This window comes from Gymnodraco acuticeps, unplaced genomic scaffold (assembly GCF_902827175.1).
Source record: "Gymnodraco acuticeps unplaced genomic scaffold, fGymAcu1.1, whole genome shotgun sequence".
Taxonomy (NCBI): Eukaryota; Metazoa; Chordata; class Actinopteri; order Perciformes; family Bathydraconidae; genus Gymnodraco; species Gymnodraco acuticeps.
Window position 1 is genome coordinate 105,813 of NW_022991628.1, and position 23,748 is coordinate 129,560.

The following is a 23,748-nucleotide window of genomic DNA, read 5'->3' on the forward strand; positions in this document are numbered from 1 at the left end:
GTCACTTAATTTGACAATACTTTAATGCTTAATTATACAACTTGGTTTTACATTTAGTTAAAAAAAACACTTTTTTAAAGTAAAGTCTATTATTTACATGAACTAACCAGCTAAAGAGTCTCAGGTTTTAACATTCTACGCACAAGGGTACCTCAGAGAAAATAAAAAATGATTCATGTTTAACACTTATAAATAACAAATTAATTTAATCCCAAAATACAAGCTTAAAGCTGTACAAAATATTTCCACAAGTTCCAGGTGACGCTCTGCGAGGAAGCACAAACTATTAATCCTCTGTGTTGGACCTCGCGGACAGCTTTGGCCTCGTAACGCTCGGCCGAAGTCCAGCGAGGTTTGGCTCATTTCTACAGTCTTGATTTAATGCAGAGAAGCCACAGATGTGCCCAGTACAGGGAAAGCGTAAGTATACCAGGAGTAATTTATGAGATTTAATGTCAAACTGAGGTTAATGCTCATTTGAAAACGACACCCCTATCTGAAAATAAGAATTAAGAATTAATCTAGTCTATAGTTACAGTAATATATAAATGTTAAGTCAAAGATGTGCCTTTCACACTGTGTGGCAATATGGAAATGTTATGGTAATGCTACAAATTGTTAGCCAAAGTCTCCCAACTATACAACATTGACAAATGTCTCCTCAAAATCAAGAGAAAATAACTTTGAAAAGTAAATGTTGCACGTGTGAAAGCACTTCCTGACGGCTATTAGTAAATGAAAAACAAAAGCCTTGTTTTGATGCAACAGGAGACATCTGAAACAGATCCAGTGGGTTTACTCTTGTTTTTCCATATTCCATATTTTCATGCTGTAGCTTAAAGTATTTCAATATAATTGAAGTTGTATTTTTTTGTTATGAAAAGGAATTAAAATTGTGACTCCCCAAAAAGAGCATGTCTTGAATGTTTATCAGTCACATGCTAATTCAGTGCAGATTAGTCATAGCTTTGTAATAACAATGACCCGGGGCCGTTGGCCACATTCAGGCCTGCAACAATCTTAACTTACACAACAATAGAAGGAATGATGGGCACCAAACAAATACAAATTAGCATCGTAAAGACTCTAATTGCTCTTACATATAACTTAGCTTTAAATATGGGAAGGCTGCTGTTAGTGAGTGTTAAGAGCTTTTCTTACTTAAATTAAGGTGGAGGCACACTGCGAGATAGCATAATCAGAAATGTGTTTCAGTGTTTCTCTGTGGTCTGCTTGCCGTCTGCGAGGTTGTACAATCAGATGTTGGAACAGCAAATGGAAAACTGTCTGCAAGAACAAAGCAGGGGCAGAGATATCTGTAATTTCATCTGAAATAACACAGAGTTCTGTTTTTCTTATTTTGTTTGAGTTATTATACATTCAATTAGACATTAATTGTTGATAAATTAATTGTAAGGAGCTATGTTCAACTTGACTGTTACCTCGGATCCAATTGGCCTACTAACACATTACAATCAAAGTGTATTATACTGCCAGTTGCCTGTAAAGGCCAAACAATCAGGTTTTGAGGTCATTTCAGAAGGCCTTTCAAGTAACGAACTAAGCGTGGCGGGAGAGCAGCGATGGTGCTACGAGGGTCGTCGGCGACTACACAAGTTTTCATGACCCGTTGTTAAGTTAGAGAGACAAGCTATTAAATCCCTATTTAAGCTGCAGAAGCTTGCATTACACATCCAGGAAAGCCCGCAGCAGTCTCCAGAAGTCCGCCTCTCCTCCACTGGAGTGTATTACTGTATAATCTTTCAAGGATCTAAGCTCTTTTTCTTGGCATGGAGTTGGCACCATCCAGCTGCATCCGATCTCCACTCAATCAAATGTACTCGAAAAACAAGACGATGCAAATGGGTTGACTTGCAAAGACATGGAAAATCTAATTTGTGAAATTATTCTACCTTGATATGGCAGCAGCAGCAGCGACGGGGGACTATTTTATTATCATTGGAAACGTTTTAAGTGGAATCGATCACACCATCTCATAGAAAACAAAGTAAGGCTGGTTGAAACATTCTTATAATCAACACAATTCATTTCTTTAAGCATCTTAAACAAATCACACAGATAAACTCCAAGCTATTTGTTCATTTGCTTTTCTTTGGGATTATTTGTTGATAGACTTTAAGCTTCAATTCCTGTCAATAAGACTTTTGGAAAAAAGAGGTTTTTGAGGTGAGAGAAGCGCAGCATCCTTGTCTCCGGTGTCGTGTATCCAGACAGATGGACAGATAATGTCTGAGGAGATGCCAGACATCTAATATGGGTCTGTTTGGTCAACAGTGGGGAAGAAATCAAGCACCTCAGTGCCATATGAAACCAGCGACGCCTGGAAGCTGTGAGGACATGTTGGAAATGCAACCATAGAAGTGTATACACACATGGATACAAATGCTCATTCATACACAAACCTGAACTCTTGCAGAGAGGCACATGTGCACACAAACATTCATACACACACAGACAAAACAATAATAAAGGGATGCAAGCAATCATACGAACAAATAAACAGTGGACAAACACCACGTTGCAACTAAAGACAGAGAAATTACTCCCTTTGATCAAAGCTGAGTGAAGTAGAAATTGCAAACTATTTGAGGACAAAGAAAACAACTTGTGAAAGAAATACTTGTCTACAATATGACTCAGTTCAATTTGCAGCTTTACTGCAAAAAGTAGGCTTTTTAGCAGGTGTATTTTTCCTTAAGGAAGACTGATTAATTGTGTCATAACTTATTTGCACTTTAATCTATCTTACTATTCAAACATCTGATTTTTCTGCTTTTGAGAAATTGCATTGCCTGTTTACTATTAACGTATCATATGATGACATCATTTGGAATTATTGTTTCATTTGCTATTTAAAAATGTACACATGGTTCAGAATTGGTCCAAATGACAAATGAATATTCTTTTAGTGAGACAATCATCTGGCAGGGCATTAAAGTCCTACTTGAAATGCACTAATGAGCTTAATTCGTTTAAGTACAGGTTAAGATGTATTGCTGTTCTTGAAATGTTTTGGGCTGCGTCTACTTATGTGAGCACATGTATACATTTCATCACTGCAGGCCATTCTGCTCCGGTGATCATTGAAACATATGGTTCTTTCCAGTTGGGCAAATTAGATTTAATCAGATTTGTTGCCATGATATTGCTGCGTAATACTTTCATCACGACAGCATGTGTTCTCTCCCCCACTCATACACAAACATACAGTAAATTAGCTTCCTTGCCAACAATAAGAACAGTAAATTCCTACCAGTCTTACTGTAAGGTAAATATGAAGCTTAAGCTAGGTGGGGGTTAGCTTAGCAAAACCAACAGAGCTGAAGAGCTCACCTTTGTAACTTGATTTTTTAACCAAAGTATGAAAACGACAACATGTGGCTTTAACAAGGGTTATTGGAAAGACGAAGTTGCTCAGTTACCTTTGGGCAAGGGCAAGCTAGCTCTTCCTATCTGTTTCTGGTCTTTGCGCTTAGCTTAGCGTAGCAGATGCTTGCTCAACCCAGTCTCATGGCATTTCGTGTTCACCAACACGATTTTTAATCTATTGATTCGTGTTCACCAACACGATTTTCCCCTTTTTTTCGTGTTGCACAGCACGATTTTAAAAGCAATGTATTTCTACTGGTAATGTGTTTCGTGCCTGCAGCACGTATTTTTCTCCGTTCGGGTCGTGGAAGACCGGAAGCTGTGTGGTTCGTAAAAACATGTTCTTACTCAATATCAAGCCACAATTATTGCTTTTATTTTAAATCGTATGATTTCGGACTTTTGTTGCCGTCTGTGAGGAAAATAAATGGGGCTCAGAGCCTCAGAATACTGAAATCTGTATTTTTTCAATCTTTTTTTCCTTCTAATTTGTTATTCTTTTCAAAATAACACACTGTTATTTACTCACCAATAACACACAATTATCCTTGCTTTTATTTATTGGTTTAATTCCGTAATCTTGTTTTTTTTTGGCGTCCGTCAGGTACTGAATTTCAAAATAAAAATAACCGGAAACAGACGTAGGCCTGTAAGGGACATTTCGAGCATCATTGCGATTGTCAACATTTCTGAGTTTAGGATGGCCGAAGACACTACACTACCCATAATCCCCAGCTATCGTTTAGGACTACAGTCCCCGTGATTAATCTTCAAACTCTGGGATTGGATGTTGGAGTGGCAGTGCACCAAGGTTACAACGAGCGTCAAACAGCTGTTTGAAATGGAACGAAACCACGCCAGACTATCCAAAACTGGAATCGAACGCCCCCCCAGAACTACACATGCTGGCTATTGTGTTCCGCAAAATCTTCTATGGGACGTCTCTACTGAACGTTTTCGTTTTTCCCACAATTAGAAGTTGCCAGTATTAAACACATTCGTGTTATCAAATGTAAAACATATAATTAATAAATGGGTGAAAATCGCTTGTGTCCATAATGCGCAGCATTAATACCCACATGACAGCTCATTGTTACTTTGTAATTCTACTCCACTACAATTCAGAGGTTAACCTGGTATTTTTACTCCACTCCACTTATTTGAGTTACTTTGCAGATTATGATTAATGATGTGAAATATAAACAACCCTTAAATCAGACTTTAGTTACAGTAAAATGCAGGTAAGGTGATTGTCAAGTGCCAACAATCAGGAGAGATATTTGATAGTTGGTGCTTGAGAAGACTAAACATTTATCTTTAATTGACATGAATGGAAACGAGTAATAAAGTATATTCATTACTCGTTATTCTCTACTAATAGTTAATTAAAGACTGTATATTATGGCTATTTTGCACATCCCTTTCAAGATTTCAAGATTTTCAAAGGTTTATTGACATAATCATATACACAACTACGGTGTATGCAATGAATGAAAAACTTGGGTCACAGGTTCCTCAACAGTGCATTACAAGACATCTATCAATATGTGTGTACCTCCACCATTAAACTGTCATATTCTGCACATTTCTTATACTATCTACATACATAAGAGTATAATTCATATGTATAATATCAGTTAAAATAAGTGCTTCAACATAGTTAACATTGCAGGAAAGCAATTATGTTAAGTACTTTGTCAGGCTTAATATTTATCTGTAGATAGATACCCCCAAAGTGTTTTTCTTATTTAAAAGAAGACCTTAATCTAAAGTATTATTTAATGTTTAAATAAAGGTTCATTCGTTTTTCTCTTTTGCACCTCCTCCTATTAATATCTTTGTACATCCTGCACAAAACTGTTTTATTGTAGAGATCACTTATAGTATCTTCTTGATTTTTTATATTCTATATTTCTATCACAGACCTTCTACTTTCCCCCTATGAAAGTATGTACTCTTAATATTTTTTGTATTAAATATAACACATCCATCCATCCATCTTCTCCCGCTTATCCGTGGTCGGGTCGCGGGGTAGCAGTTCCAGCAGAGAGCCCCAAACTTTATTTTCCCTGGCGACATCAACCAGCTCTGACTGGGGGATCCCAAGGCGCTCCCAGGTCAGCGAAGAGATATAATCCCTCCACCTGGTCCTAGGTCTACCCCTTGGTCTCTTCCCAGCTGGACGTGCCTGGAACACCTCCCTAGGGAGGCGCCCAGGTGGCATCCTAACTAGGTGCCCGAACCACCTCAACTGGCTCCTTTCGACGCGAAGGAGGAGCGGCTCAACTCCGAGTCCCTCCCTGATGACCGAACTTCTCACCTTATCCCTAAGGGAGACACCAGCCACCCTGCGGAGAAAACCCATCTCCGCCGCTTGTATCCGCAATCTCGTTCTTTCGGTCATGACCCATCCTTCATGACCATAGTTGAGGGTAGGAACGAAAATGGCCCGGTAGACAGAGAGCTTTGCCTTCTGGCTCAGCTCCCTTTTCGTCACAACGGTGCGGTAAAGCGACTGCAGTACCGCTCCCGCTGCTCCGATTCTCCGGCCCATCTCACGCTCCATTGTTCCCTCACTCGAGAACAAGACCCCGAGATACTTGAACTCCTTCACTTGGGGTAAGGACTCATTCACTACTTGAAGTGGACAGTCCATCGGTTTCCTGCTGAGAACCATGGCCTCAGATTTGGAGGTGCTGATCCTCATCCCAGCCGCTTCACACTCGGTTGCGAACCGATCCAGTGAGTGCTGAAGGTCCCAGACCGATGAAGCCATTAGAACCACATCATCTGCAAAAAGCAGTGGTGCAATCCTTAGTCCACCGAACTGCAGACTACGCCTCGAAATCCGATCCATGTATATTACAAACAGGATTGGTGACAAAGCGCAGCCCTGGCGGAGGCCAACCCTCACCGGAAATGGGTCCGACTTACTGCCGAGGACCCGGACACAGCTCTCGCTTTGGGAGTACAGAGATTGGATGGCCCTGAGTAGAGACCCCCTCACCCCATACTCCCGCAGCACCTCCCACAGTAACTCCCTGGGAACTCGGTCATACGCCTTTTCCAAGTCTACAAAACACATGTAGACCGGATAAGCGTACTCCCAGGCCCCCTCCAGGATCCTTGCGAGAGTAAAAAGCTGATCCGTCGTTCCACGACCAGGACGGAATCCGCATTGTTCCTCCTCAATCTGAGGTTCGACAATCGGCCTGACCCTCCTTTCGAGCACCTTAGATTAAACTTTCCCGGGGAGGCTGAGTAGTGTGATGCCTCTGTAATTGGCACACACCCTCTGATCCCCCTTTTTAAAAAGGGGAACCACCACCCCGGTCTGCCACTCCTACGGTACTGTTTCTGACTTCCACGCAACGTTGATGAGACGTGTCAACCATGACAGTCCCTCAACACCCAGAGCCTTCAGCATTTCCGGGCGGATCTCATCCACCCCCGGGGCTTTGCCACTGTGGAGTTGTTTGACGACCTCAGTGACCTCCCCCCGGGAGATTGGTGTTGATCCCCCGTCATACTCCAGCTCTGCCTCTAACATAGAGGGCGGAGTTGTCGGGTTCAGGAGTTCCTCAAAGTGTTCCTTCCAACGCCCTAACACTCCATCAGTTGAGGTCAACAACGTCCCATCCTTACTGTACACAGCTTGGATGGTTCCCTGCTTCCCCCTCCTGAGGTGTCGGACAGTTTTCCAGAACAACTTTGGTGCCGCCCGAAAGTCCTTCTCCATGTCTTCTCCGAACTTCTCCCACACCCGCTGCTTTGCCTCGGCCACGGATGAGGCTGCTGCCCTTCGGGCCTGTCGGTACCTTGCAACTGCCTCGGGAGTCCCCCGGGATAACAAATCCCTGAAGGCCTCCTTCTTCAGTCGGACGGCTTCCCTGACCACCGGTGTCCACCAGGAGGTTCGAGGGTTACCGTCCCTTGAGGCACCTAGGACCTTGAGACCACAGCTCCCCGCCGCGGCTTCGGCAATAGAGGCTTTGAACACCGACCACTCTGGTTCAATGTCCCCAACCTCCACAGGATTGCCCGAAAAGCTCCGCCAGAGGTGTGAGTTCAAATCAAATCAAATCAAATCAAATTTTATTTCTATAGCACATTTAAAAACGATTTTCAGTCGAGCCAAAGTGCTGCACATGCAGATAATAAATAACACATTCCTACCGATGTAAACAGAAACAATAAATTACAACATCAAATATAAAAATCAAACACAGGGAAGTGTCATGAGTCGTGCTCTGCTCTGATTAGAAGGCCAGGGTGAAGAAGTGAGTTTTTAGTTTAGATTTAAAAACCCCTAGGGTCTGGGCCGACCTCACATGGAGGGGCAGAGTGTTCCAGAGCCTAGGGCCACCCACCGCGAAGACTCGGTGCCCTCTAGTTTTTAACCTGGTTTTAGGCACTACCAGTAGCAGCTGGTCAGCAGACCTTAACGCTCTGGCTGGGGTGTAGCGCTGGAGGAGTTCAGCTATATAGGCCGGAGCCAGCCCATTTAGTGCTTTAAAAACAAATAAAAGGATTTTAAAATCAATTCGGAACAGAATTGAAAGCCAGTGTAGTGAGGCCAGAATTGGGGTGATGTGGTCACGCTTTTTGTGGCCAGTGAGGAGACGTGCCGCTGCGTTCTGCACTAGCTGCAGGCGTTTAATTGAGGCCTGGTCCATACCCACGTATAGAGCGTTGCAATAATCGAGTCTCGAGGTCACAAAGGCGTTGATAACCCTCTCCAGGTCTTTAGATTTAAGATAAAAAAGACTTGGTTTTGGCCAATACTCTTAATTTAAAAAAGCAGGATTTCACTACGCTGCTGACCTGCTTGTCGAATTTAAAAGTGTTAGTAAAAGTCACTCCAAGATTCATGACAGAGGGGAGGATGTTTGTTTTAAGAGGACCCAGAATGTCAACAGAAGAGGCTGGAGGTTGGGGTCCAAAAAAGATGATCTCAGTCTTGCTCTCGTTAAGGTTAAGAACATTTCTGCTCAGCCAGGACTTCATTTCTGTCAGGCAATCCATCAACTGCTGTAGTGAGTGTTTGTCATTTCCTTTGAGAGGCAGATACATCTGAACATCGTCAGCGTAGCAGTGAAAGGGAATGTTACGTTTTGTGAGGATTGAACCTAGGGGCAGTATATACAATAAAAATAGGATGGGGCCCAGGATAGAGCCTTGGGGAACCCCACAAGGAAGAGGGGCCTTTGCAGAGGAGAAGGCACCTAGCTGCACTGAAAAACTGATGTCTGTCAGGTAGGACCTGAACCATGCAAGGGCAGAGCCTGTGATGCCAGCGGACTGTTCAAGCCGTAACAACAGGATGCTATGGTCCACAGTGTCGAAGGCAGCTGTTAGGTCTAATAGCACCAGGACAGCTGGGCTACCTGAGTCGGCGGCTAGGAGCAGATCGTTAAAAACTCTTAAAAGGGCTGTTTCAGTGCTGTGCATTGGTTTGAAGCCAGACTGAAACTTTTCATGGATTCCATGTGAGATTTAAAAAGACTGCAGCTGGGCGTAGACTACTCGCTCCAGGGCTTTAGATAAAAAAGGTAGCTGGGAGATGGGCCTAAAATTTGCGGGAATTGAGGGGTCGAGATTTTTCTTTTTTAGCAGTGGCTTGACCACAGCATGTTTGAAGGCAGCTGGGACGCAACCTGAGGTAAGAGAGGTGTTTATGAGTAATAAAATACTTGCTCCAACTGAATCAAAAACATCTCTGAGAAGGCGAGAGGGAATGCTGTCTGAGGTGCAGTTTTTCGGCCGCAGGTGCTTGACAACATCCGAGAGAGAAGAGAGGGATACAGGCTCAAAGTGGTCGAGGACAGCAGGGCACAGAAAAGGAGCAGAATCTGGGGTAGCACTAGTGTGGGCTAGCCTAAGGGCAGATACTTTTTCATTAAAAAATGTAAGAAACCTATCACAGAGAGTAGTTGATGGCACAACCAAAAAGAACCTGAGGTTTCTGGCTGTTTTTAGAGATTAACAGAGAAATGTGCTCTGTTAATTGAAGGCCTCCTGAACTTGGGCCTCCTCCAGACGTTCCCAGTTCACCCGAACTACACGTTTGGGCTTACCAGGTCTATCCAGAGGCTTCCCCCGCCACTCGACCCAACTCACCACCAGATGGTGATCAGTTGACAACTCCGCCCCTCTCTTTACCCGAGTGTCCAAAACATACGGCCTCAGGTCCGATGATACGATAACGAAATCCATCATGGACCTTCTGCCTAGGGTGCTCTGGTACCACGTACACTTATGAGCATCCTTATGTTCGAACATGGTGTTTGTTATGGCCAATCCATGACTAGCACAGAAGTCCAGTAACAAACCACCACTCCGGTTCAGATCAGGGGGGCCGTTCCTCCCAATCACGCCCCTCCAAGTGTCTCCATCATTGCCCACATGTGCGTTGAAGTCTCCCAGCAAGATTAAAGAGTCCCCTTCAGGAGCCACATACAGGACTCTTTCCAGGGTCTCCAAGAAGGCCGTATACTCTGAACTGCTGTTGGGTGCATAAGCACACACAACAGTCAGAGTTTTCCCCCCCATAACCCGCAGGCGTAGGGGAGACGACCCTCTCGTCCACTGGGGTAAACTCCAACAACGAAGCACCTAACCGGGGACTTGTGAGTATCCCCACACCCGCCCGGCGCCTCACACCTTGAGCAACTCCGGAGAAGAATAGAGTCCAACCCCTATCCAGAAGTAAGGTTCCAGAGCCGACGCTGTGCGTAGAGGTGAGCCCAACCAGATCCAACTGGTAACGCTCCACCTCCCGCACAAGCTCCGGCTCCTTCCCCCCCAGAGAGGTGACGTTCCACGTCCCCAAAGCCAGCTTCTGTCGCCCGGGTCCGGTCCGTCGAGACCCTCCGCTTTCACTGCCATCCTTCTGGCAGCGCACCCGACCCCATCGCTGTTTCCCGTAGGTGGTGGGCCCGTGGGACGGAGAAGCGGAGGTGTTGCCCACGTTGCCTTTTCGGGCTGGGCCCGGCCGGGCTCCGTGGCAAGCCCGGCCACCAGACGCTCGCCGACGAGTCCTCCTTCTGGGCCTGGCTCCAGAAGGGGACCCCGGGCTTCCTCCGGGCCGGGTATCCTCACTTCTTGTATCGTCTTTCATGAGGTCTTTTGAACCAATCTTAGTCTGGCCCCTTGCCTGAGACCAATTTGCCATGGGAGACCCTACCAGGAACACAAGGTTCCAGACAACACAGCCCCCAGGTTCATCAGGGCACACAAACCTCTCTACCACGGTAAGGTGCTGGTTCTTCAGAGAATATAACACATAAAAACAATAATTCAATAACGTGCTTTAACCACTAGGCGGTGCACACAAGGTACACACAGCCATAATAACTTTGTATTATTAGTGTAGGACACTTATGTATGTACAACATCTGAAGAAGTGTAGTTTTATTCATGCTTTCACATCATTTTACAGCATATTGCTATACTATTTCAGACTCAGTATTTGCATTCTTATATTCAAAGAAAATCAGTAATATCTTTAAAAACTACAAGTCCTTTTATATCAGCTGTGCACCGTTATGGTATATAACCTATCTATGAATTAGATCAAATGTAAAAGTCAGCCGAATTAGTGTTGATACTGCAAGGAGACGTATTGTGTGAAGAGAAATTGAAGATGTTGTTTAATTGTTGATATATTTATGATCCACGTCAAGTATTCAGTTTCGGCGGCATTTCTTCCAGTTTTTCCAAAGGTCTTCTCATCAGGGCTCTATAAATAAAGAACTACGGCAGATCTGTAATATGTAATGCAGCCGAACCGTGTATTACAATGCCGTTATGTGATGACTTTCAAAGAGAAAAGCAAGAACACTCAGAATTAAGTATTATTTTATTCTTTGAAAATGTTTTCCGGATTTCATATCATATAAACACCAAATCCCAGCATGCATTGCGGCTAAAACATCCAATAAACGAGCTTAAACCATAGCTGAGGATCTTGGGTAATCGCTCGAAATGCCTACGTCTGTTTCCGGTTATTTTTATTTTGAAATTCAGTTCCTGACGGACGCCAAAAAAGCCCGAGATTATGGAATCAAACCAATAAATAAAAGCAAGGATAATTGTGTGTTATTGGTGAGTAAATAACAGTGTGTTATTTTGAAAAGAATAACAAATTAGAAGGAAAAAAAGATTTAAAAAATACAGATTTCAGTATTCTGAGGCTCTGAGCCCCATTTATTTTCCTCACAGACGGAAACAAAAGTCTGAAATTATACGATTTAAAATAAAAGCAATAATTGTGGCTTGATATTGAGTAAGAACATGTTTTTATGAACCACACAGCTTCCGGTCTTCCACGACCCGACCGGAGAAAAAGACGTGCTGCAGGCAAGAAACACATTACCAGTAGAAATACATTGCTTTTAAAATCGTGCTGTGCAACACGAAAAAAAAAAAGGGGAAAATCGTGTTGGTGAACACGAAATGCCATGAGACTGGGTTGGCTTGCTATAGCTTTACATTTGCAGTATAGACAAAACTTCCCAAAATGTTGAGTTATACCTTTTAGAATTACCAGCTACAAGTGCCTTCTTCCAATTGAAAGCACATATGCATACACACATGCTTACATTTTTGTAAATGTTTTAAAAATGTATATAATAAAGTTATAATTTGTATAGACTAAATACTATGTGCACGTGCTAGAGTTGTCTTGTAGTTGAGGTTCAAGTGACTAGGTGTAGGGGCGCCTTTCTTATTTCATAATTATACTTGTTGAATTAGCTTGGAATGATGAAAGTTAAATATCTTGTGGATACATTTCCTTGAAAAACGTTTGTGCCACTTTCCATTTACATCATCGAGAATCAGGTTTTGAATCAGGAATGGATTTCCAAATGATTTGTACCACAACAAAATCATTATTTTCATTATCATTCTCATTTTGCCGTCTAATCTCATTACAGGAGGAGATGAGAAGGATTTTCCTCCGAGAGCAAACTCTGGAAATCAGTGGCAGCTTGCCCACAGCATTGCCCATGTGGTGCTGGAAAATAAGGGCAGTCATTGTACTGTCCAGCATGTCGAGCTTGTGTGGGAGTTTTGGGATGTTCACACTTAGTGACAGCGTCTATCCTGTCCAATGAGTTGTGGTTTCTTGGTACATTTTCCCACAAATCTACTGATTCCAAAACATAACCTACTGTTATATATTCAATATTCTAGCCAAGAGAGCTTAGCATTTCTATGCCATAATTGTGAACAGAAAATATGGCTTGACCAAGGGGTCAAAATTATCTTTAAAACAAAAAAACGTTTCCCCAAATGCAGGAAAAGGGCAATATAAGATGTAGGTTTTAAATGGGGCTGATATGTTTGTTAAAGTCACATTTAAGGAGGAGCATGTGTTCTAAAATTGGTTATGGAAATGTCGAAATTACAGACTGGCAGTAATAAGATAATTGGGTTGAAATCAGGTTATAGAAGTTGGTTTTGTTTGAATTATATCAGAACTTGTCTCATGAAGACTGACCCGATCGAGAGTCCTGTAGCCCGTCATTTGAAGCAAAAAGAAAACACCTCAACTGAAGTTACAAGGTTGTCAAACAGAGGTAACGTCATGGTACTTTTAATGCAGACGGAGTCACGCCTTCCTCCCTTAATGGCTCCTCTACTGATCTCAGTCTGCATCTCGGCTCTCCCTGCTCCAATCCCTCCTCGTCATGAATGAACCAAATGGGCTTCAAACATTCTTACCCTGTTCTCATAGACATACACTGAGACCTGCATTCATCACCTCTCCATGCACCATTACTTCCAGTGATGGGAGGAAAGAAACAACACTTTCATTAGCAGGTCTGCTCCACTGAGGTGTGGAATGTCCCGCGGGTTTCCAACAACAGTGACAGAGAAAGCCGGCCTTCATACGGCCATTGTTGTCCTCAACAAGCTCACTTAGTGTAATGGGCAAGGCTGAGCCCGCTCTTCAAAAGACGAGGGGCACCGTGCAAGAATAAGAGCAGTCATGCTTAGCCAGATTAGGGATCGGAGTATAGAAAGTATAATTCATTGTGGTTTGAAAATAATGACCTCAATGGGCTTAATTCATAATGGTAGGCAAAAATGGACACATCACTTGTAAAACGAGATAAAAACCACCTCATTTTTCATGCTTTGAGCTATTTTATATCCTATAAGTCTAATGCTGCGTTCATATGGAATCAGGCAGATGGTAGACAGACAATACCTTTTGGAAATCACAGCACAACCTGAACAACAGTCCAACAGAATGTCAGGACGGCAAACAAAACATACTTGCCAATATGTTGCTATAGCGAAGATGGATTGTTTACAGGGGAAAGGAAAATAAAAATGTACAAATGTTAAAGCAAGAGCTGGGTGATTGTTTTCAAACAGCCACATTGATAATATGTGATTTCAAGATCCGCCTGATTCAGCTCAGCAGGTGATTGGTTGATCATCAAGTAGTGTTGGCTTTGCAGTAATTAATCAGAGCAGCGACTCACAATGTTAAAAAAATAAAAACCTAATCCCACTTTAAACATCATAGTACTTTTGTTTCCATGACTCCAGAAAAGCAACCATGATTCCCCAAATTGAGAAAAAACAACCAGTCAGACAAACGTTCATCCAATCAGCATGCACACAAACTTCAACAGAGGCCTGAATATAGAAATGTTCACTACTTCTATACATAAACTACTATATTTTCCATTTGCCTTCCCCTTTTCTCTCAAGTCTTTTTCATGCCAGATGAAAAATGGCCAGTGAAAACAAACTGGTTCTCCAGTTGTAGCCTCATTTAACAGTTTTTCAATCAAGAATGGCGTCTGAGGCGGCAATATGTTTCACCAAGAGTGTATCTCACTCATCACACTATCTGGATATCTTTCACTCTAGTTAAGCCAGAGGGATTTAAATGGCATTGCCCTTTTCAACGACACTGAAAAACTGTGAAAGTAAATGTTTACTGAAATATCAAGCGGGCTGCTTCAAGCCAGGCGTTCATCAAGCTGCTGTTGATTGGATTGAAACCGAGTGTGGAAATTATGGAGTGCCAAGCTATGTGCTCTGCTGGTGCAGTGTCAGGGTAGGGGTTGTTTCTGGGACACTACAATTCATTGTTTAGCCCTCTGGAGGCTTTGTGGACCTAATTCAATGAAAGCTGTGATGATGGGAGGTTTTTCCCTCTTTATAGCCGTGTTGACAAACCCAATTTCGGCCACCCACTTTCTTTCTGTGATATCCATAATAACAAGTTCCAATGTTTGAACGGAAAAAGGAGTTTATGAATGTCTTCCAACATAAACCAATACATCAATTATGAAAATAATTCATGATGGTCATCGTTTAGGATTAGGTTAGTTGTTATGCTGTAGCAAACTCCAGGGGCCTATACTACGAAGCTGGTTCAACCTAACCTGGATATGTTTGAGTTAGCCGGTTGGCCTAATCCAAAACATACGCGCTCTCGCTAAACTGTACTACGACGCTGGTTATCAAGTGGATCGCTCAAGCCAGCCGTTTCCTATCTAGTTAGGTGCGCGTTCACATGAAAGGAGTGGTATTTGGAGCATTCGACCAATCACAAACATGGAGAAGCGCACTGACAGCGCAGCGTCATACTTCCTGAATGAAAAGTGAACTTTAATACTAGTCAAATATGAAGAAGTTAAACTTTAAACATCCATGACTTAAACACTTTATCCAGGATAAAAGCCACATAGCTGCACCTGCAAGGTGAATACAGCTGGTAAAAGAACAAGTGTTTGAATGCATACATTAACAGGTTTATGATATCACTGCCCCGTCTAAGACACGATCTGACTTTAATTACATTTGTCTCGAGTGTTTCGTCAACTTAATGTGTTGCTTAAAATAATACTTCTGTGACACTGTAAGTGTTGCACGGCCAGATACGGCTCAAGAAGCTGACTCAGATAAGGAGATATACAGTGGTGTAGTGGGGATTTTTTTACTGGGGGGACGCTATTTTAATTAGGTAATCCCAAACAATGCCACACAAGTGCGCACGCGCGAAGTGCACTCACAACACGGGCAGACAGGCCCAAAGAAACTACCGACATGCTTAGTCCTATAGTTGCTGTACTGCAAAAAGTAGACAGCGCTGCGCTCAACACACACACAGACTCAAAACCATGGACACACTGGCATATAAATTACATAATGTGGTGACCACCTTTAATACACTGGGTTACATAATCCACACATGGAACTAGAGTTGGGGGTATTGTTTCCACACGGACATATATGTGGTTACCTTTATATGTTGTGTGCCCTCCCGGCTCTTTCTCTTGTTGTCCCGGGCTGCGACCCAACAACACCTGCATTTCTGCTGCTCATTAAAGACAGTTTTGCACCTTCGATGCACCGCCTCCGACTCCCTTTCTCTCGGCACTACAATAAACAATGTATAGGCCTAAATTGCATAAACTACAGTATTGCAACTAAGCAGACGATGATCTGGACTTTAAATTATTCTGATTAGGCCTAGCCTACATTGCACATAAGCAGACAGTGCTGCGCTGCATTTCACACACACACACACACACACACACACACACCACACACACACACACACACACACACACACACCACACACACACACACACACACACACACACACACACACACACACACACACACACACCTTGCGTTTGGAAGACTGATAAATCCGAAATGGATGAACAAACTTTGCAGCCCAGTTTCCCAGCTTTGCAGTCTCCACGGGTATTCCTCTTGTTTCCTCCGCCGCATCTCCTCCGTCCATACCTCTGGGAAAGGTGAGCTTGAGCTAGCCAGGGGAACGTTGCTAGCGCAGCTAACGTTGACGTTATTGCTAGCATTATCCACGTCTTTAGGCGGCTCTTCTGATGATGTAGTACTAGTAGCAACTTCACTTGTAGCTTCGGTGCTGCTAGTTTCTTTCTTCTTGTGAATTATATTCTTTTTAGAAAATAAGTCAAGTAAAAAATGTTTGCCTGCCATTATAGAGCTTTTTCGTTAGCATTCTTGAGGGAAAGAGCTACCGCAAAATCGGCGGGCAGTGAGCTGGCTCGCCGTGGGTGTGTCAGTGACACACCCCCAGCTCGCCGCGGGGTCATGAGCGTGATGATGAATCATAATTCTTTAAGGAAATTGTTCTTATTTTTTATTATAATTACTGTGAAATGTATTATGTTTTTGTCATTATTACAACAAATACACACTTGCAACTGATAACACTGGCAATGATTTTATATTTATTAGACTATTAAAAAAAAGATTGTGCTCCAAATAAGTGGGGGTACGGCGTACCCCCGCGTCCAACGCCCACTACACCACTGGAGATATATGATACATTATGATGTGATATGAATGATAATGGGACACATCGACGTCTGCACTCAGTGTACTTATGTTGTGGCAGATATTTAAGTAAGCTTTCTTAACGCTAATGTTATAATAGTCAGATTGCTCTGAAGATGGGAGGTGATATTCTATTAATGTTCACGTTCACACAGTCGGTGATTTTTGCCGGCCGTCTTTCCTGCAATGGCAGTTTTTCTGTATTTCCTTTCTCCTGTAATATGACTTGATCACTTTAAACTCCGCACACTGAGCTCTGATTGGTCAGCAGGCGGTGCTTTCACTGAGTTGATCTCTTAGCCTGCAACCTAACCTGGTCCCGACCAGGTTAGCCCGCTAAGCATAAGTTACCATGGAGATCTAGCCTGCTAAAAAGAGAACCAGCTTCGTAGGACCGGAAAGCCGGAGTTTTCCCTGAATTTAGCCGGCTAAGCGAAAATCCTGCTTCGTAGTATACCCCCCTGGTCTGACAAGTGAAGCCAACATACAAACAAAAACAAAAAAGTGAAGACGCTGCATCCAACTTTGATTCTTTCAAATAGCCAATGTGGAAACTCCACTTGTTGCAAAAAGAAGTCCAAATGCATTCTATGAAAAACTGACTTCTCAATTGATTTCACAGCCAAAAACAAAGTTTGGGACAGAGGAAATGCCAAACTGGAGGCTTCAAAATCATCGTCCAAATGCCAATGGGTGACATTCCAATTACTACATCCACTTATGACTGTACCTATGGGCAAAGGCACTGTGGGTACAACATGGCTGATGTATACCTTCTTAAAACTACAAACTTGGGGCTTTGATGGTTTCACAATGGGACCTCAGGAACTATGATCTAGTTGTGTTTCCTCCAACAAGTTTCCGATGGAAATTGTTGATAGTGAAGACAATTTTGATGTATTGGAAGAAAAACAAACATGTCTGCCGCAAATCTTTGGACTAAAACAGTTTGCTGTATGTCACAGTCAATGAGAAGTTACATGTCTGATTTATTTGTCATTTCACAACAAAGTGTTGCATAATGAAATAGTAGTAACCGTTTACTGCGAAACACACCATAAATATATAACATAAACACTGCGATTGCATGAGAGTAGTCTCCTATTTAGTAAACCGACAACTAAAAATGTTAAGTTACCAGGATGTAATTATTGCATGTGTAGTCCACCAAAGTTAAGTCAAAGAGGAATATATCAATGGGTGGAATTTGACTCTTGACTACAAATTACAACCTATGCGATAGGTACTTATGCTGGGACTCCCATTAGCATCATTCTAGCTTTAAAATAAAACAACAAGAGGAACTTGATGCAAAGCCTGGTTTTAAATGTCAAAGTAAGACACTTGTATAGCAACATCACCTGCCTTTGCTTTTAAGAGAGAACAGTCATTATGTACACAGCCACAGAAAAAGGTCAACCAACTGCTGTAGTATATCTGGAGACCACGGACGTCTCATCAAGAACACTTCTAGTGATTTAAAATAACACTAGGAAGTGTTGCATCTGATCTGACAAAGATTAGACAAGTGTAAGAGTATCTGAGATATATAACTTCACCGTTTAGCCAATGAGAATGCTTCTTTAGCAGTTAACAACACAAGCTAAATCATCTCATCTCAGCCGGAGAATAACATCTTTCTCTTTGCGATGCTAACTCTTACAAATACTCCATGTGTTTATCAAGACTTAAAATATTGCCTCATTCTTCCTCTTAGACTCAAGAGAATGCTTATAACAGTGCTGATGGGTGGTTTGAGCAGAGACTTATAGTCTGAAAGGCCCACCAGCCCTGCTTTACAATAACAACACCTAAAGCATCTGGGTGTTAGGCTAAATGGTCAAGTGTAATCCCCTTAGCTCCTGACCAGCATTAGCAGAAATTCCTCAATAATATGCAACATGATTTCATAGTGACTGCTGCCTTTGAGAGATGTTTGTAATACTCAAAGGGTCACGAGGGGCACAGACAGACAGGCAGACAAGGGGACTTAAGTGCGCTGCTGTGGGGAACAAGGTTCCTTTTTTTCTGTCGATTTCAGACTTGAGTCATTAGGATCCATTTTTCTTTAATAACAAAGAACGCAGCGGAGCACGGCTGAATGTTTTTACAGCTGATTATAACACCACACCTTTATCCACTCAACTAAGCTATGGGAAAAGGCATCTGTTGTAAACATTAAAACAAAATGAATCTGAATGTATACAACTGGTCTTTGTCATTTGTATTACGCAACTTAGTACTGGTGTATTTAATGAGATGCGAAGCCTCTTCAGTGGAGAAGATTTGACATTTTGTTATTGAAACAGACCTAAAATGTGTGAAAGGTAAATCCAACAGCTGCGTCACACACATAAGATGTACTGAGGAATGGTTGTGGCTATCCAGCTGTTTTCTCCACCTCTACCGATTCAGCTTACCATACTAAGTCAATACTGAGAACCAACTCAATATAAAAGCGCTTTTTTCCCAAATGTAAAATTCTCTCAAGATCTGCGTGTGGAAGTGATTAATCCGATATGTCTAAGCAAACGTAGCTGCAGCTACACATAAAAGCTTGATTATGGATGCGGATACACCAAAATCCTTTTCAGGCTTGTGCTCATTTTAATTATAGCCTAAGGTTATATGACAACACCATAATGCATTCAAAGCAGTACTTTTGCGTTTGAAGTATCTTTTACCTGCTAAGAAATTAAAGGGCACAAACATCTATATAAATACAGAACACCTTTTTCTAAATATATTTCTTTTTTTGAGACTGCCAAGAATATTGGGCAACTCAGGCAGAACACAGGTACGTTTTTATGACAACAAAAGAAAGATTGTGTGGGGTGCCACAAAGGGGATTTATAGGTCAACTCTCTAAAAGAATACACCAAGACTTGAGTGAAAAATAAGTATATACAGTCTTTGTCATTTGTCAAATAAGCATTGGTTTGGTGGTTTTATGTCCACAAACAAATTGCATGAAGAAAAAAACTCTTTCTGCCCAGAATCAGTATTGTCAATTGGTGGTCAAAGAATGCAAAGGGATCTTTCAATCCAATATGTTGAATTCCCTGGCAATAGGAATATGTTCAAAAATAATTGTATAACATATTTCCCCCAATTAGATCAGCACAAATGTAAGATCACACAGAAACAGAGAGATGATTCCAGACACTGCTGAAATGGAACAAATTGTAAAACAGCGCCAACTAGTAGAGCTTTGAACTCACCTGGGAGAAGTTGAGCCCATTGAGTGGATGGCACTGTTCCTCCACCTTCTCGACTGCCCCCGTCCTTTTCCTCATCCGCTCCGCCTCCTGGGCCAGGTACAAGTCTAGCACGGGCACCCCTCGTGTCTTAATATCTGCCTCTGTTAACGAATTGACCATCAGCATCACCCAAACGGGCCGCTTCCTCTCCCAGTTCCCAGCGATGGCGTTGAAGAGGTAGTCCGCATAGAGTCCCTTCCCTCTCTGATCTGGGGTCATCCATGAAGGCATCATGAGTTTGACATACTCAAGGTGTCTCTTGAGTCTCCGATAGATGTCTCTGGGCAGGACATCCTGCAGGTTCTCGCCCTGAGGCAGCAGCTGACAGCTGGTCAGGGCTGAGATTGTGTAAGGGTCCGTCAGGTCCAGCTCAAAGTAGACGATGTTGCTCTCCTGGAAGGCCTGCTTGGAGTTTTCAGGAATGAAGTCCCAAACGCGTGTGTAGGGAACATGGATTGTACCGTAGAAATATGAAGGAGGGTCCCGTTTGATCGTCCACAGGAAGGAGTTTAGGTCAGTTTGCTAGGAGGAAAGGGAAGAAGTAACAAATAATTATTGTCACAATCGAACAATCTGTTGATTATTTTTCTGATTATGGTTTCGTAGATATAAACCATCTGTTGTTAAACTAGAAAAGTTCCATCTACAGTGGTTTTAAAACACTAAAAGCAGGAAATCCTCAGATTTAAGAAGCTGGAACCAATTAATTTGCAGTGGTTGGTTAACCAATTTGTTTTTGCTAAATGTTTTTACATTCCAGCCCTAAATATTAGTTAGTCAGAACCAATTGATGGGCATGTGAAGAGAGATACATCAGGAAACAGGCAGAAAAGAGACAACATATCTTACTTAAAGTGTTGTCATTTATTTTACATGAACAAACACTGGGCCGGTCTCACACCAACCAGCAAATCTACCACTTTGTCTGCGAGAGGCTGTTTATTAGACTGACTGCTAACAGACTGATAATGACTTATTAACAGGCCACTTAGGACCCAAGTGCCAAAATAACAATACACATGTCAGTGATTGTCAGACTGTTAGGCCAGCGTGTTTTACCTTCCTGTTTCTGCCGGATCTGACCTGAAATGCTCCGGGTGAGTTTAAAGGACACGACTGACTGAGACTGAAAGGTAAATCAATAAGGGGAGGTTCTGAATCAGTTGTAAAACACAATGCAAAAGGACAAAGTAGGTCTCAAATGGCTGACATTCTCCTAAATACACATCTAGATTGTGTAACAAACTAACTGCCTGTTACTAAAAGCCAATACCCAAAATGAGAGCTGGATAGATAAACAGATAATCAATTACTAATAATATTGATATCCATATCATTTGAATTTCTTTAGTTTTTCAACAGTTCAAAACTTCTAATTTGCAGACATTTTTGGGACTTGTGATAGGCATTTTAAACCGTTTTGCCAACTTTTTGTACAACTTTAATGGATTATTTGAAGTAATATGATATACATAGTAATCCATCATTAGGCAACTAGTTACAGTTAAAAAAAAATCAGAGTTTAAATTGACAAGACTGATTAGTCCAGTATGCACTTAAAACACAGAAGTCATTTTAAGTCAACTTTAAGATGTGCAACTCAACCTTGTATTGTTGCACCAAATATTGTGTCCCTGATGTATAAATCATGACAAATATTAAAAAGAAAAGTTGCAGTGGACTCCTTAACTGACACTTAACACTGTAAAATGCAAGATAGCGTAGCATTTCTGAGAGTTCTAGAAAATTAAATTAAATAAAGCTATTTTTGCAACACCTAAACAGTGCAATTACTCATTTATTTTCGCTTCATAATCACTTACTTTCTTGTTCAGCTCGCAGTTGGCGGAGTCCTTCAGCCTCCACTGGTCTGCCCGGACCAGCAGTATCACACAGGACTGAATGAATGCGACCAGAGTGCCCCGCATCGTAGCTCTCTCCAAAGTGTGCACTGTGGCTTGTGTTCGCTTCACAACGTGTTGCACCAACTATTCCCCAGAAAGCATTGGAAGAAGTCTCCTTCTACATCCACAGCTCCGGCTCCATGCGGTCGCGTAAAACGAGCTGACAAGTATCCGACAGACCGCCGGACAGAGTCATGCTGGCCTGGGCGCTGGACATGCACGCGCTGCTGCTGTTTCACGTGTGTTTGAGAGAGAGAGCGACAGAGAGGTGGTCATCGGGAGTTTACGCAGGGTCACCCTCTCTCACTGCCGGTAACACTGCGCTCTCCACGCCTCATTCTCTTCCACTTCCTCCTGTGTTTCGCAAAGTTTGCGCTAACTTATCCAAAAGTTGTCCAGCCAACAGGTCCGCGCACGTGTCACCTGGAACCAAAATAGAGATGTAGGGTTTGTTTTTAGTTGTTTAGTTGGTGAAGATGAGCCTGCATGGTGTGAATGAGCAAACTACACCGCCGGGCTGCACTTTAAACAACCCACACTTCTCTGCTCACTGCTCTGTCTGCCTGCCTGCCAAGCACTCTCTCCCCCTCTCTTACGCGTGCGTGAGCATCTCTGTCGGGCGACTTCACTCTACCTACCCCTGTTGACTGCATATATACCCCTCCCTCCATCTTTGTCGCCCACTCTCTCTCTCTCTCCCTCACACACACACACACACACACACACACACACACACACACACACACACACACACACACACACACACACACACACACATGCACACACACAGGATTAATCTGATTAAACATAACCCCGCCTGCGACACGTAAAGTCTCCTGCATTGATTTTATTCATGTCAATAAACAAGGTGTGCAGACCTTTAGCATTCACAATAACTAAAATACATATTGTATCAATACACTCACTAGTTGCCTTATTTGTATCCCTAGTTTTAATTCTCAGTATTGTATCTTCAGTTTCAGACTGAAGTCTCTTGTTGTCACCCAATGGGAGGCCTATGGGCAATCAAGGGTGCCAGTGGAGATCCCGGGGATAGATTAGTGTTAATGCCTGACAAACTGGAGGCATTAACATGAGAAAACCCACAATAACAGCGCTTTACTCTGCGTTACATCACAGCACAGACAGACCACAGAACTCCACCTTTAATGGAGCCTAGTAGACTTCATGCGGGACAGGGCCACTCTTGCATCGGTTAAACAAATCTACATTTAGGCCTATAAGGAAGCATGTAGGCTGCCTTTGGTGACAGTCAGAATTATAAAAATGACTAGCACTGTTGATATAGGCTCCATGAGGAAAATCAGAAACAGAAACCGTTTTTGGTGCATACATAAACATAACAATAAAACAATGAAAAAAGTATAGGTCGTAATACAAATATAAAAAGGAGGGTGGTGCATGACTGACATGGAAAATGTGTTTCTAACCAATACACAACAAAATAAATGTATTAAAAACATCTAAAAGTATCCTGTTAAAATATGATCATGTTATTATTGTTCCAATGCCTATTTCATTATCACTTGTTGTGTTATAAGTAGCTAGGCTACATAGCCGTGAACTGGTACATGACAAAATAAAGAATAAAGCCATGCCCTCTCCCCTCAGTACCTCACAGATCGCCTCCACCCATACATTCCGTCCCGCACCCTTCAATCCTCAGACTCCGGACTGCTCTCCATTCCCCATTCACGCCTCCGCACCTTCGGGGACCGTGCCTTCAGTGTCGCTGCCCCCCACCCTCTGGAACTCCCTCCCCTTCTCTGAACATCTTCAAATCAATCAATCAATCAATCAATGTTTATTTA

General features: G+C 42.5%; 1 protein-coding gene across 1 annotated transcript in view; it reads right to left on the reverse strand.

Moving 5' to 3' along the window:
• Positions 1-22,528, reverse strand: part of trabd2a (TraB domain containing 2A) — an 81,002-nt gene extending 58,474 nt beyond the window's left edge. The window contains exons 1-2 of the mRNA XM_034198177.1: positions 21,836-22,528; positions 19,974-20,534 (exon numbers count right to left, since the gene is read on the reverse strand). Coding sequence (XP_034054068.1) covers positions 19,974-20,534; positions 21,836-21,940 — 666 coding nt within the window. The 5' untranslated portion in view covers positions 21,941-22,528. The remainder of the gene's footprint in view (positions 1-19,973; positions 20,535-21,835) is intronic.
• Positions 22,529-23,748: the final 1,220 nt, after the last annotated feature.